The following is a 13,928-nucleotide window of genomic DNA, read 5'->3' as shown; positions in this document are numbered from 1 at the left end:
TAGTAACATTTTTCTATTACAATGTACTTTAACCACTAGTACTAGTATTGTATATCAAACGCACATGAGATGAATACTATTACGAAGGAAATATTGGTGAGCTCAGAAATTATTTTATGTATGATTTAACGTTATGTGAAATTCACGTGAATTTTATGTGAAATTCATGTTAAAGATTTCATGTGAAATTCACGTGAATTTTACGTGAGTTTCACGTGAATTTTTTTTCGTGTGAATTCACATTTGATGCTCTGTTCACGTGAATTTCACATAAAAATTTTCACGTGAAATTCACTTGTAAAAGAGGCACATTTGCCTGTGTACAAAGTTTAACTTCATCAAGCCACAGATAACTAAGTAATCTTAACAATACCCATTGTTCCAAATTATTTAGATAGAAAAACATGGTGTAATAGGCCATAATATAAAATAACCATAACACCCCACCCCACCCCACCCCACCCCAGCCCCTTTAGCCACATCGCAAAATTATCTAGGCCTACTTGAGGTATATTGTACATTTGTATGTCTAATTATTAACAATGACAAGCCTAGTTGTTTGAATTGAAAGATATTTTAAAAGAGTATAAATGAATTGCGTAATTATCGAACAGTCATTCATGAAGTTGAAGATGAACGTACATGTACATGTTGTATGCTTGCAGTTACCTGGCTACTTTATACGACTTGACACTTTAACAACTGCATTGACAATGTACGTGTACTTGTTAAACAGGGACATAAAAACTGGTTGCATTACACAGTGTTCGCTGATTTAGACATACGCTTTGTTTCTTCGAACGTGTGATTGGCCCAATTCTACACTCATAATACTGTATTGAATTTGTTTGTCACCGGAAACGCATCACCGGAAGTGACAAGAAACAAGACTTGCAGTCCCTATTACAATACCATTTCTACATTTATTTTTAACATTTACATTGAGCGAATGGTGCATTGCGTGGTTACAAATACACATTTAACTTTTTGACCTCTTTGGCTTTCTACAATTATGTGCAAAGTGTTCTCAAAGGCATGCAGTCTGGAACGATTTATTGGAAACCCTCCTATAACTTACAATTGACATAATGACCGATGACTAATGTATCAATTTTATTCATACTCAGTGATTAACCATACGCCAGAATTTGATCTATTGATCTTTACACATTTCGACATTTTCCATCGACAAACCTCTGGACAATGCAGACATTTACAGCACAGTATTTCATATCACTGCGCTGTCTTAAATCCTTGTCTTTGTTTCATGTATACTTTAAAAACTACCGCTTCTTCGTTCATAATCGATATCATTCTATATTCAATATTGACCGAGAAGAAATTGTACATTATGAGGAAGAGAAATTAGAGATTATTTGATTATTTCGAATAAGTACCTCTTGAAAAATCAGACACGTATGAAAGGGGGAGGGGAGGGGGAGGGGCCACGTTTTTGGACAATATACCTTTTACGATGCAATGTGCTATTTTTACACATCTAAACCGCGGTATATAATACATGTGCATGGAAAGTATATGTACCACTTCTTCAGATTATAATCATATCTAGCACTTTCAACATATACATGTATGTCGTACATTTAATATGATTCATGCGCGGAATTAGGATGTTTTCTAAGGGGTAGGTTGGGGGATGTCGAACTTTTGGAAAGTTAAAAAAGCAACCTTCTTAAAAAACAAACAAGAAGCAAAAAAAAAACAAACAAAAAAAAACAAAAAACAAAAAAACCACACACACAGGAAAAATAGCGAAAGGTCTACTTCATTCCAAACGCACAAGGAACACAAAGGTTAGGGTGGTGCTCTATATTGATTTTTCAACATAGGGCCTAATTGACTATCTTAATTCCTCTTCATCATCATTGAGGGAGGGTGTGTGGACCCAACGCCGTGGTTTGCGACGATGCAATCTACATTGTAAGACGTATTTGTAATAATTAAGCTATATTCTAAGCATGATAGATAATGTAATCTAACAATTTTGAAATTGCATTAATTTTCTCCATTTCATTAAGTAAAACTGATTTCTTTGAATATTATTACAGGTATTGTTATGGGTCAGAACAAACCCTTAATATAGCGCAGCAGAATTTACTAACAGAAGACAATTAATAATATTTATTTACAATTAATAATTGACAACATTAGCAAAATATTAACTTACGGTAGTTGAACAATAGATCCAAACAGAATCCACACGTGTAAAAGTAAATATTAACTTACGGTAGTTGAACAATAGATCCAAACAGAATCCACACGTGTAAAAGTAAAGTAAAGTAAATTTTATTTAAAGTCGGCACTATATACAAAACAAATAATTCCAAAAGCCGTAGTTTCCAGTATAATAAAATCCAAATGATTCCAAAGTGTTTCACAAGAGTTTTTTCTCATAAAAATTTCAATGTATTTATGATAGGAATGAATTTTCTAGTACAATCTTGAAAGACAATGATGCAACCATAACGTAATCTTTCTACTAAAACTAACATGAGGTTCTAGACAGTCTAAGTCACAGGTGTCCATTTTTATGCAAAGAAAATAAATATGAGACTCTGAAACTCTCTAGGTCAACCCAGGGCAAATAGTACTATCAACAACAGTATACCTTGTTTTGAAAAGGAGTTCCATAAACTTAAAATTTCTAAAAGTATAAAAAAAAAAAAAAAAAAAAAAAAAAAAAACATAGTTTTTCATTACTGCACGGGGTTAATTTCAAATGAATTCAAGATGTGTGATCATATAGGGTTCTAGAGGGATGGGAATGACTCCAGGGTTCATGATCTATACCCCATTTAAAATACATAATGGTATGCATTGCGACGCTTCATACCGGCATACTTTCCATTAAGCACTAGTTAACGCGCTTTAAAAATGAAATACGCCAATGTGAAGCCTGACAATTCATACTCTCGTGTATTTTCAAAAATGAAATTCATTTTTCATATTTACATTCCACTTTCATTTCTATCGGAATTTCCAGAGGTTGAAGCAGACATACTACAAGTGCATTGTATATTTCTCAAGATCCACACGCGCATAATGAAATGGCTATTGTTACAACCTATAAAGATGTCAAACGTAAAAATTGAAAAAAAAAAATTGGAAATGTAAATATTGGAAGAAGAGCATGTTACTTGGATTAGGGGTAGGGTTTTAAATTGTTTTCAAAACATTTGATCATTTCCCGTTTCAGAGGGTGGGGAAGAACTCCCGGGGTCATGGCCATTCAAATTATTTATCATTTCACCATTAACAAGAGGGGGTTGGGGTTATAATTATATTTAATAGTGAGTGGATGTCGTTATTCTCATCTGAACACAAATCCAAATATAGCAGATCACATTCATGGATTTTCAATTCAACATGGAAGATTATGCCAGCGCTGGGGGCCGACAATTTAAAACGCCTTTTCTCTGAAACTTTTCTTTAAATAGAATTTATTCTTCATTAAATTCTTTATTTTCAGACTGGTAATGAATTTATTATTCGAAATATTAACATATCGCTACTTGCACAATCAAGATATGATATACTTTGAATTAGAATAGAAACGGAGCAATGCAAGGGAGAAACATTAAATATAGAATATTAAGTAATCTAGGGTCTATAGATTTTGTAGAAGATGGGGGTCACTTTTTACTACATTGCTATGCATAAAAGAATCACAAAACAGAATTTTTACTAGTATTTTTTGTAACTCCAAATTATCAGTGCCAAAATATTGCATTGTTTTTCTATTAACGAATTTCCCAAAACAAACCGCCACACATTCAAGTTATATTTACAGTCTTTGATGTACAGAAAACGCTGTATGTATTGTTATTTATTACATTTGTAAAGCCTTTGACACTGTAAATCACCACATATTGTCAAAATTCTTTTTAATGGTTTTAGGCTTATCTTAGTGGAAGATCGTAATGTGTTAGACGAGGAGGTGTTTTGTATGATGAAAAGATGTTACAATAGGAGTGCGTCAGGGGTCTATAATGAGTCCATTGTTTTAATGATATTTGTTTGTGATTATCCTAAACGTCTAAAGCACTCAGATGTTTCTATATATGCAGATGATACATCACATGGTGTTTCACATAAATATATTGATATCATCGAACATTAAAGGGTGCACGGTGATCTTTAAAACTCTATGAAATGGATGAGAAGCAGTTAACTTATAATGAACCTAAATATAATGCAGTGTACATGTATGTTGATTGGTACTACACAAAATCAAAGTGTAGAAAAATGTGTATCAAAGTGGGAGATAGTGTTTTAGATACTGTTAAAAAGCCGAACTTTTTGGTGTACAAATAGATAGATGTCTTACGTTTGTCTGTACACAATGATTCTGTATGCAAGAAAAATGGCGATATACGTCAGCGCCGTAGTTTGGGGAAGATAAATATGGAAGCAGAAAGGGCAGGGGGTTGGTGGGCCGAAGCCCCCGGAAGCTGATGCATTTTAGACAATTAAGAACGGTATTTTCAAAGTCTCCAATATACATTTTCTTTAATTCTAAACACAGGCACATGGGATAAAGACATCGTAACTTCCTTCAATTAAAAAAAACAACAACCGATTATCCATGTTTTGATATTATCTAAAATCTAATATTCATTTTAATTTTGACTTTAAATTATTTAATTTTTTACCGCAACAATGTGGAAGCACATGCTTCCGTGCTTCATGGGAAGCTATGCCACTCTACGTCATCCGCGAATTTTTATGTCAAATGCAGCATTATTGAAAATTTAAACCATGGTTATCTTTTCTACTTTAAAGGGGAAGGTAACCCAAAATATTTTACATGATAAATGATATGATTGTGATAAAAATTTGTCAAACTACTTCGTTCATATACGGCCAAGATAAGCTCAGTACTAACTTGAAAACGTTAAAAATTGAAATTCCCACCATCTATAGAGGCTGCCATGATGTGGAACTCTTTTGTATTCAAGATCACAAAAATCAATAATTTTGACGTCACACCGTCTGTTCCGATTTTGATCATCAAAGATGTGCATGTGGTAGATTTTACGAATGAATAGGTTGATGTCTTCCTATCAAGTTGTTAATTGCAATAATGGAAGGGGAGATGTGAAAAAATGTTTTTTTTTCCATCAAATTCCTGACCCAACCAAGTTATCTGAAGAGTAACTGTTATCAAAACATTACTTATCCCAAAACTTAATCATCTGTTTATTTCAATTCCTACTCCAAAAAGGAAACTTTATCATTATCATGTAAAGCAATCTTTGAGTTCTTATGGAAATCCAAGGTAGACAAAGTACAGAGGAATGTCATAACACAAGGCTATCTTTCTGGAGGTTTGAAAGTGATCTTTTGTTTCATTACATCACTTAAATGCTCTTGGATCAAGAGGCTAACCAAAGGTACATGTAATTTAAATAAACCACGGATGGATTTTGTTTTTGCTGTTAATGGGAAGGACATCCTTGTAAAACTTTAAATTATGATTTTGGAGATACATTTGTGCTGCAATATTTGTGCAACGGAAATAATGCTTTTGGAAGGATGTTCTAGATCCATGGTCATGTTTATGAAGGTATTGGATAAACAATTAAATTTTTAAAACAATTTCCACAATATCCCTGTATTGTGCAACTTAAAATTGCAAATAAATATGTATTTTTGAAATCTTGGTATGATAAAGGAATTAAGGTTGTACAAGATTCTTTTTAGATGAAGATGGCATGTTTTATCCTGTGATGCATTTCAACGTTTACATAATCTTGATTTCTGCATCATGAAATATAATAGCGTACGTTTAATCAGCAATTTCAAAGTATTTGTTCAACTATTGTCCATCGACAAAACTTCCATCAGAAGATTTCTTAGTCCATGTTTGCCTATATATTTTGAACCTATTTTAATGGTAGAAAAATGTTCCAAGACCATTTACATCTTTTTGAATGTGAAAGATGTTAATCCAGCTTCTATAAACAAATGGAAGCAAGAATTAATTGTATATGGAGTAAATAATGTTTCACTTAAAGATATTTTTAAAGTTTGTTTTAAAACAACATGCATATATATATATATATATATATATATATATATATATATATTTTTTCCCAGTCTCTTTTTTGGAAGTAAAATATAGAAAAAATTGCAGAAGACCGGTAACACGGTCGAAATATTTCTACAGTGTTTAGAGTTATATATATAACAACCTCTAAACACTTTCCAGAAATATCTCAACCGTGATACCGGTCTTCTTCAATCGTGTTTATCTGTAATACAGGTAGCAACATAACGGAAGACTACCACCTACACAAAAGTACAATGACGTCACAGTAAGTATTATACAATTGAAAAGTAACGTCAAAGTTGATGTTGCGCGAAAAGCATGTGAAAAAGATAAGAGTCTAATAGAAATATGAACAATACTCACCCGACCTCGTGGACACATCCTAAAATAAGACTATGCGTACAATTAAATATTTGGTAAATATGTAGCAAACTTTTAGAAACGTTTGTTTACAAAGCAGTTAACTTCTGTCCTAAGTGAATACAAACAAGAAATATTACCCTAAGTAGTTAATCGTAAATACATCTATATTGTTAAAATCAGTTAATATAACACGCGTTCTTTGCTTGTAAGACATTAATTATTAAAGACAAAAATGTTCTCTTTTGTTTATAGAATAATCGTCAATATTATGAGAATTTGTATAGAAATGAATAGCAACAGGGTCATCAGTTTCTCGTCTAATAAATGACAAATTTAAATCATGCCTTTGGTATAAAGCGACCCCAGTTTCTCCCACATATACAATTTTGTTGCATTTTTTGTAAAACACTCCATAAACTACATTGCTAGATTTACAATTGATATAATTTTTGATATATTTGTTACCGTTGCAGTCCTCAAATTGATTGGTTTTAATGACATATTGACATAAAGTACACTTTTTAGCACCACACGGCTTGCATACATTTCCTTTTCTAAAAAATAGATTATTGTGTTTCTTATGTACCAGAATGTCTTTTAAATTGTTGTCTCTTTTAAAAGCCACTCTGGGCATATATCTAAAGACGTTTCTGAGGTGGTCAGAATTTTCTGACGGTTTTTCAAAATCTTATGAATATTGGGAAGCCTTTTGGAATAGTCCACCACAAAGGGAACACGGTTATCCTGCTTCCTCTTTTTTCCCTGTAGTTTAGGTGATTTAATCGGTCGAGTTTATCTACTTTCTTAATTTCTTTTTCGACATCATTATCTAAATAACCGCGTTTTCTTAAATTTTTCTTCATTTCCTTTGTATATATATATATATATATATTAAATTTTTCTTCATTTCCTTTGTGTGTGTATACATATATATATATTATATATATACATGTATATATATATATATATATATATATATATATATATATACATACACACATGTATATTGGCTTGTGGCACCAAGGAGATTGTTTATATATTAGGTATCTTGATATACAATTTATTTTCAGATATTACCCTTAAGGAAAACAGCTACTTATATCTTTTGATTCTAGGTAACCTAAAATTTCAAGTTTTCCGTAATTATCTTGAGGAACTCTGGAGGGGCGGAGCTAATTTAAGGCAGGTGTGAAGCCCCAAGCTCGAGGGAACCCTGCTAGCTGGTATATACCGTCCCAAATACACGGGGTATTATCTGTGTTGTACATTTTTGTACGATTGAAAAATTCTTGGTAGTGATTTTTCTTGACATGTGCAGATTAATCGAAACGTTAATAATTAAATCTAATGAACCAAACGTAAAATTTAAAGCTCGATAAATTTATTTTACATAAATGAGAACACAAGTCATTGAAAACTTAGGCAAAATATTCTTTATTCAAAGTGTTTTTGTATCGATTTGACTGCCTTCGTTCGTCGGATACCCATCCGACGATATTAGATCGGTAAAGTTGGCTACTAGTAGCCAGCTACTTGAACCAGGAAAAGTTAGCTACTAGTAGCCAGCTACTAAAAGTAAGCTAATCGTAACCAGCAACTACAAAATATAAAAGTTATAATTACTGATAGCCAGCTACCAGATAAAGGTTAATGAGTTTGAAAATTATTATCTCAGATTTATTATAATACGTCATTTACCCGAGGAAAACTGACCGGTTGAAAACCCCGCCCTTTAAGTGTCCTCGTGGAACACGGATTGGTCGCCTTAACATTTTGACTCATCTCGACCTTCAGTTTTTGTTTAGAGAGAGAACACACACAAACACTTGATGTAAAATGCATAATTTATTAAGACAATACAACCTTTCATTGTTTATACAGGAATGGTCACTTCTGGAACCTTAACATACACATCATTTCTTTGTTGACTCCATATAATATAAACCTTCACTCTGTACATCTGTTCAAAACAAGATAACACTGCTTAACACAGAATATACAACCTGCTGATTCCGAGAACTGTATTCAACAACCCCCAACACACCATGATGTGACCAATAGACAGGATCAGTAAAAGTACAGTATCAGCTGTTTGGAGTATTACACGATTTGTTTCTTTCTTAAATTGATCAATTTTTAATAGACTCCGATTAATTTCATCTGCACTTTTCATAAATATTCTAAATTTATGTTACTATTTTAGAGCAATATTTTTTTCCTGAAATGATGTCACGATCAAATGTGCTTTTATATACTATGATGGTATATCTAAAAATGAAACAAATATAATAGTGAAATAATAATAAGAAACAATATGGTTTGTAACTTAATGATTAATATCATATCTGGCTTACTTTCAGCACTACAGTGTACTACTTGTTGTACATCACGTGATTGGTTGTATTCAGGGTTGGAATCTATTTTTGATAGGACTATTAAGCAAGAAGCATTATAATATAATTATTATCTGTGTCTTATCTGTGTTAGTCACTGCTGTGTAAGGTTAATAGACTAAGTTTTAATTGAGATCAAGTGGTACGAACAACTAAATGGTTTAGTGAAATCAAATTAGTGGCAAATATATTCATTCCCCCCCCCCCACCACTAACCAAAACCACTAGTTTATGGTTGTGTTTGCAACAAATCGTTGACTTTATCTGAAAATTTGTACTTAAGATTAAGGAGGTATACTACATCGTAATAATGGCTGAATTCCTTTTAAACCATAAACAAAAATATAAATATCAGCCATATTTGTATATTCCTTTTAAATTTAATTGCCTAGCTAGGTAGTTATCTCAGTTAGGGTGTCAAGTGCTGATCTGTAAATCACTGGTTCGAGTCCAGCTGGGGTTTTTAATTTTTTTTCCATATTACTCTCTACTAAAATTTCATTTATTTTTTGCACTAAAAGTTTCCAATTTCAAAATGTCATTGAACATATCCTCCACTTTTTATCCATATCAAATTTCTCTGGTGTGATTATTCCTCCTTAAGTAGTATACAACACAAGTGCACAACCTCCTTAAGAGTTAAGGAGACCCATGTGAATACAGTATGTAAATGTAGATATTAAAAAGCAAACAAAGCAAAGCTATAAATAAAACAGAGCCGCATTAAGCAACCAGTCACACCCACATCTAAACAAAGCACACCTCTCTCAATCTAATAATTCCCTCCCGTACAAGACATACATCATGTAAATTATAATCAATTTGTAGTAATTTAATCAAGAGTAAATCATTCCATATCAACAACCAAACTCTCTCACCACACAACCAACAGGCACACCGTTAAAGCTATTTAATGTGGTCGGTCACAAGGAATGGCGCAGTAGGAAGCAGGGTAGTATTTAGAAAATTTACTGGTAGCACACAACTACACGGATCACAAACACAAGATCACAAATAATTTTTTGAGCATGAGAGATCAATTTCACACAGTAAACAAGAGAGAACTTAAGATGAGTAAGTAAAATATCATTATACAATGAGTACAGTTAAACTTCAGTATCTCGAACATCGACATCTCGAATACCATGAATATGTTGAAGTGATTCGGAAGTCCTAACTGCGTTTTCTTCACGTATTTGACCCACAATATCTCAAAACTATCAGATATCTTGATTTTTTTCTCGGCATCATTGGGTTCGGGATAATGAGGTTTGACTGTATTTTCACATTCAGGTAAATTTACTGTATACTGTAGTACAAAAAGCTACAGATGTACACCTACATGGAAGAACACTTGACAAATAAAATGTGCTTGAGCAAGAGAGATGAATTTTAAATAGTACAGAAGAAAGAAGTAATAAATGGGTAAATTAAACAAATGTATATACAAATAATTTCGGAAATTTTTTTGTGTGTGATTGAGCAGGGTACAAAGGGAGGGGGCGTGAACCGACACATTTTCTAATGCTATGTGGAGAATTCTATCTCAAAAGCAGCAATCATGTAATGGGCCATGAATTTGTTCATACTTAATCAGATGACCTGATTTCATTATTTTGTAAATGTAAACAAAATAATTTCTGAAATATTCGTCATTATTTAAGCATTATGATTGTCTGCACTATAAACAAACTCAGCACCATTTCATGAGAAGCATACAAAAGCATTATATATCTATAATACAAGATGTACAATTATACAAACATGATTCGTGCATAAAAGTACAAAGAACGTTACATCATGATTATCACATCATTATATATCAATCAAGACTCAGCAATCCATCTCAATTAATCAATTAATTACAATCATTGATACAATGTATTCTAAGTTCACAATTTCCTTGTTACAAATACATGCGCATTTTCTCATTTTCATGTCAGTTCCAGGTATGTTCTTTTTTCTATTAATAATCTATATGTAAATACATGGCATTGCAGATAAGGTTAATCGGATTGAACTTATTTTAGGTATGAACAGTTGAAAAATACTAAGCAAAAACAGTAAATACTTCTTGGTAGCCAATCATAAATGCAATCCATACAAAAAGATCTTGCACATGTTACAATAATTTCAAATAAATACACCATCAGAAATGTAATTCATTGAAGCGAGACCTCACAAAATAAATTCATGTCCAGTTTGTAAAGCAAGCCTAAGAAAAATTCATTTTAAAAACACATAACATTTTCTATTGTTACTAGCAACACATTGGCAGTTTTGATGAGTAACCAAACAAAATTTGAGCTAGCTCAAAGGCTCCTTAAAACTGCCAAGACTCTGTTAAACAGAGAGAACTATTGACAACTGATAAACAACTGACGGTGTATCGGACATCTGTAATGCTGTAGTTCTTTGTGCTAATAAGACACTAGTGCACCCCTATCTGGGTCTCGTAAGACACTAAATCAGCCTACAGACTGGGCTTTTATATCACAGGCACCAAAAACGTCACACAACTAAACATTTATTCAAAACTTATAAACTTCGCAGAACCCTGAGGACAATTTTACTTGGGAATTATCATTTTTTCCATAAGAGAATTTATATTTGTTTCCTGATGTCACTAGTATAAAAGATCAGATCTGCATATCATTTAATTGATAGGTTAATAATTAAATCTAGTGGAGGATGAAATAGACAAAAAGTTGTTAATTATACAGAACAAGGTTTTGAGTTGCATCCAATACCCAGCAAAATGTTTCATTTCAATTGAAATATCCAATGTACCACTCACAAGAATATTTATATTGTAAATAGAACAACCAAAATTACACATCCAATTAAAGAAATCACTTTTTTTTTTTAAAGTGAAAGTAGAAATCCTTGTTCAAAATAATTATTTTTAGATGACTGTTTACATCAATTGAACATAAAAATTTATAGGTGAAGTTTAACTTTAAAAAATGGTCCAAAATGCTTAAACACTGACTGAAGCTTTCCTTTTCAGTCCGATCTAAGAAACCAACTTTCACAGTAACAAAATTTTCCTTTTAATTTCAATTTACCATTAAAATAAATTTACATTTAAACCAATGTGAACGAATGTTTCCCTTTCAGTCTATGTGTGGACTTGCGACCCTTTCTAGCCACACTTCTCGGACAATAAACAGCAAGATGAAACAGAGTGATTTATAAGTATACAAAACTGTGCGACTTGTTATCGGGACAGTCCTATAACCTACGACATTTTGAAGATCATAGTGAAGACATAGTTCTACATTTGTAAGTACACGTATATATATATATAATATCAATATGAACACAATATTTTCAATAAAAGTGACTTGAATCTAAACTTTCAGTAAACCATTTGCTACTTGACATTCTAAAAATGTTAAATGACCAACAGATAACAATGTCTGGCATACATTGTACATATTATATATGAATCCTGTAATGGTAGTAAACTATTCTCTGTCTATCAGAACATACTAATGCAAGAAATTTAACAGTAAATGTTGTATGAAAAAAAATATCATAAAAATGATATTTTGTAACATGCTTAACAAGTGTTCTTATCAAAAACATTTAATCACAGTACGATACTTTCTTTACTTTGATTATATGGTAATGGAATGCATTAAAATAATTTTAACAATTGGATGAAATTCTTAAAACACGTCAAACATATATCATGAATATGAGATATTTGGTTACAAATGTGAAATCTACTACACACTCAAAAATATGTTGTATAATTCTACATATATCTATAAATATAGTCTACGCCTTGTTACTGCATAGTCGAGTGTATTGGTGTAGCTGTTATATGTGTGAAAACGAATTATGTATGCAATTAACAGCTTGATCAATTGGAGTAGTGATAAAATATTAAAAGCAAATGAAAAAAATCACAACCAAGGTAAAATAAAAGAACTATTTCATACAGAAACTAAAGTGATCTGGTTGCATACTGTTTGTCGTTCACCGTATATTGTGCAGAGCTAAACAGCAGTAGCCTAGTAATGCATTACAACATATGAACTCCAATTACACAGGCTACTTAAACACAGTATATATTAATCCAAGTATAATAGCAAAACCCAAACCCACCCAACTCTTTTCAACAATTCAAATGAAAACCATTCCAAAAAAAATCAGAAAAAATATCTTTTCATTGGAAACTTGACGAACGTAAAATTACGCCACTTTACTTATATAAAAAAAATATAGCCACAAAGTATCATCAGAACAGGCCAAACTAATTTCATTTTGGAGGCAAATCAAAGCCTGTGGAAGCCATTTTACAACATATTGCATACAGTCTGGACAGGAGTCCATATTTATAGACAGGCTGACTCCAGGACGGACTGGCCGAGTTCATCTACCTTCCTTCTCTCTGGTCTGTGGGAGATTTGGCTGTCAAGGAAGCTATTCTATAATTTATTCCTAGCTATGGGGTCGTATCCTACGTGTAATCTACGTTGTCATAGTCTTTAGATTTCTTAATCTCTCCTTGAAATGTTGGTTCGTAGTCTTTTGGTTTCACTCGCTTGAAGAATCCACACTGAAAATATATGACATGTACATGTAAAAAAAAAAAAGAAAAGAAAGGAAAACATCTGCCACCCTCATTAAATGGTAAAATTTTAGGTCTGAAAAAGTCCCAAAAAAATTTTTGGCCTTGATGTAGAGCATTTAAGGAATGATTTCTATCCATGAGTATATAAATTTTTCTCAACCTCAAAACCAAAGGTCCATCTCTTAATCCTATTTCTAGCTAGATTACTCCCCAAATTTAATCATTTGTTGTCAGTCATAAAACTTATCTGAAGTAAAATTCTCAATAAGAAAATTCAAACTTAAGTTTTTGTGTAATCCCGATAAAAAAACAAACACAAACGAATGAGCACCCAATAATAAAAAAAATACATAGAGCACCAATGGAAGACTTTCAGGAAAATCTCAAAGAGGCTCTCTATCAAGAACAGATCATCTGGATATTGGTATGTAGATGTTGGATAATGTATTATTGATAGTGTAGTACTGCCTTAGAATGCTGGTAGTCCTGAATTTGGGGAGCCAAAAGGATGCATAGT

General features: G+C 32.2%; 1 protein-coding gene across 2 annotated transcripts in view; it reads right to left on the bottom strand.

Moving 5' to 3' along the window:
• Positions 1-8,259: 8,259 nt before the first annotated feature.
• LOC125665693 (integrin alpha-6-like) overlaps positions 8,260-13,928 on the bottom strand; it is a 47,148-nt gene continuing 41,479 nt past the window's right edge. For both annotated transcript variants that reach the window (XM_048898459.2, XM_048898460.2), the window contains one exon: positions 8,260-13,396. In XM_048898459.2, the coding sequence (XP_048754416.2) occupies positions 13,298-13,396 (99 nt within the window). In that variant the 3' untranslated portion in view covers positions 8,260-13,297. The remainder of the gene's footprint in view (positions 13,397-13,928) is intronic.

Source organism: Ostrea edulis, chromosome 10 (genome assembly GCF_947568905.1).
Source record: "Ostrea edulis chromosome 10, xbOstEdul1.1, whole genome shotgun sequence".
In the NCBI taxonomy this organism is placed as follows: Eukaryota; Metazoa; Mollusca; class Bivalvia; order Ostreida; family Ostreidae; genus Ostrea; species Ostrea edulis.
This window is presented reverse-complemented; position numbering and strand designations above follow the sequence as displayed.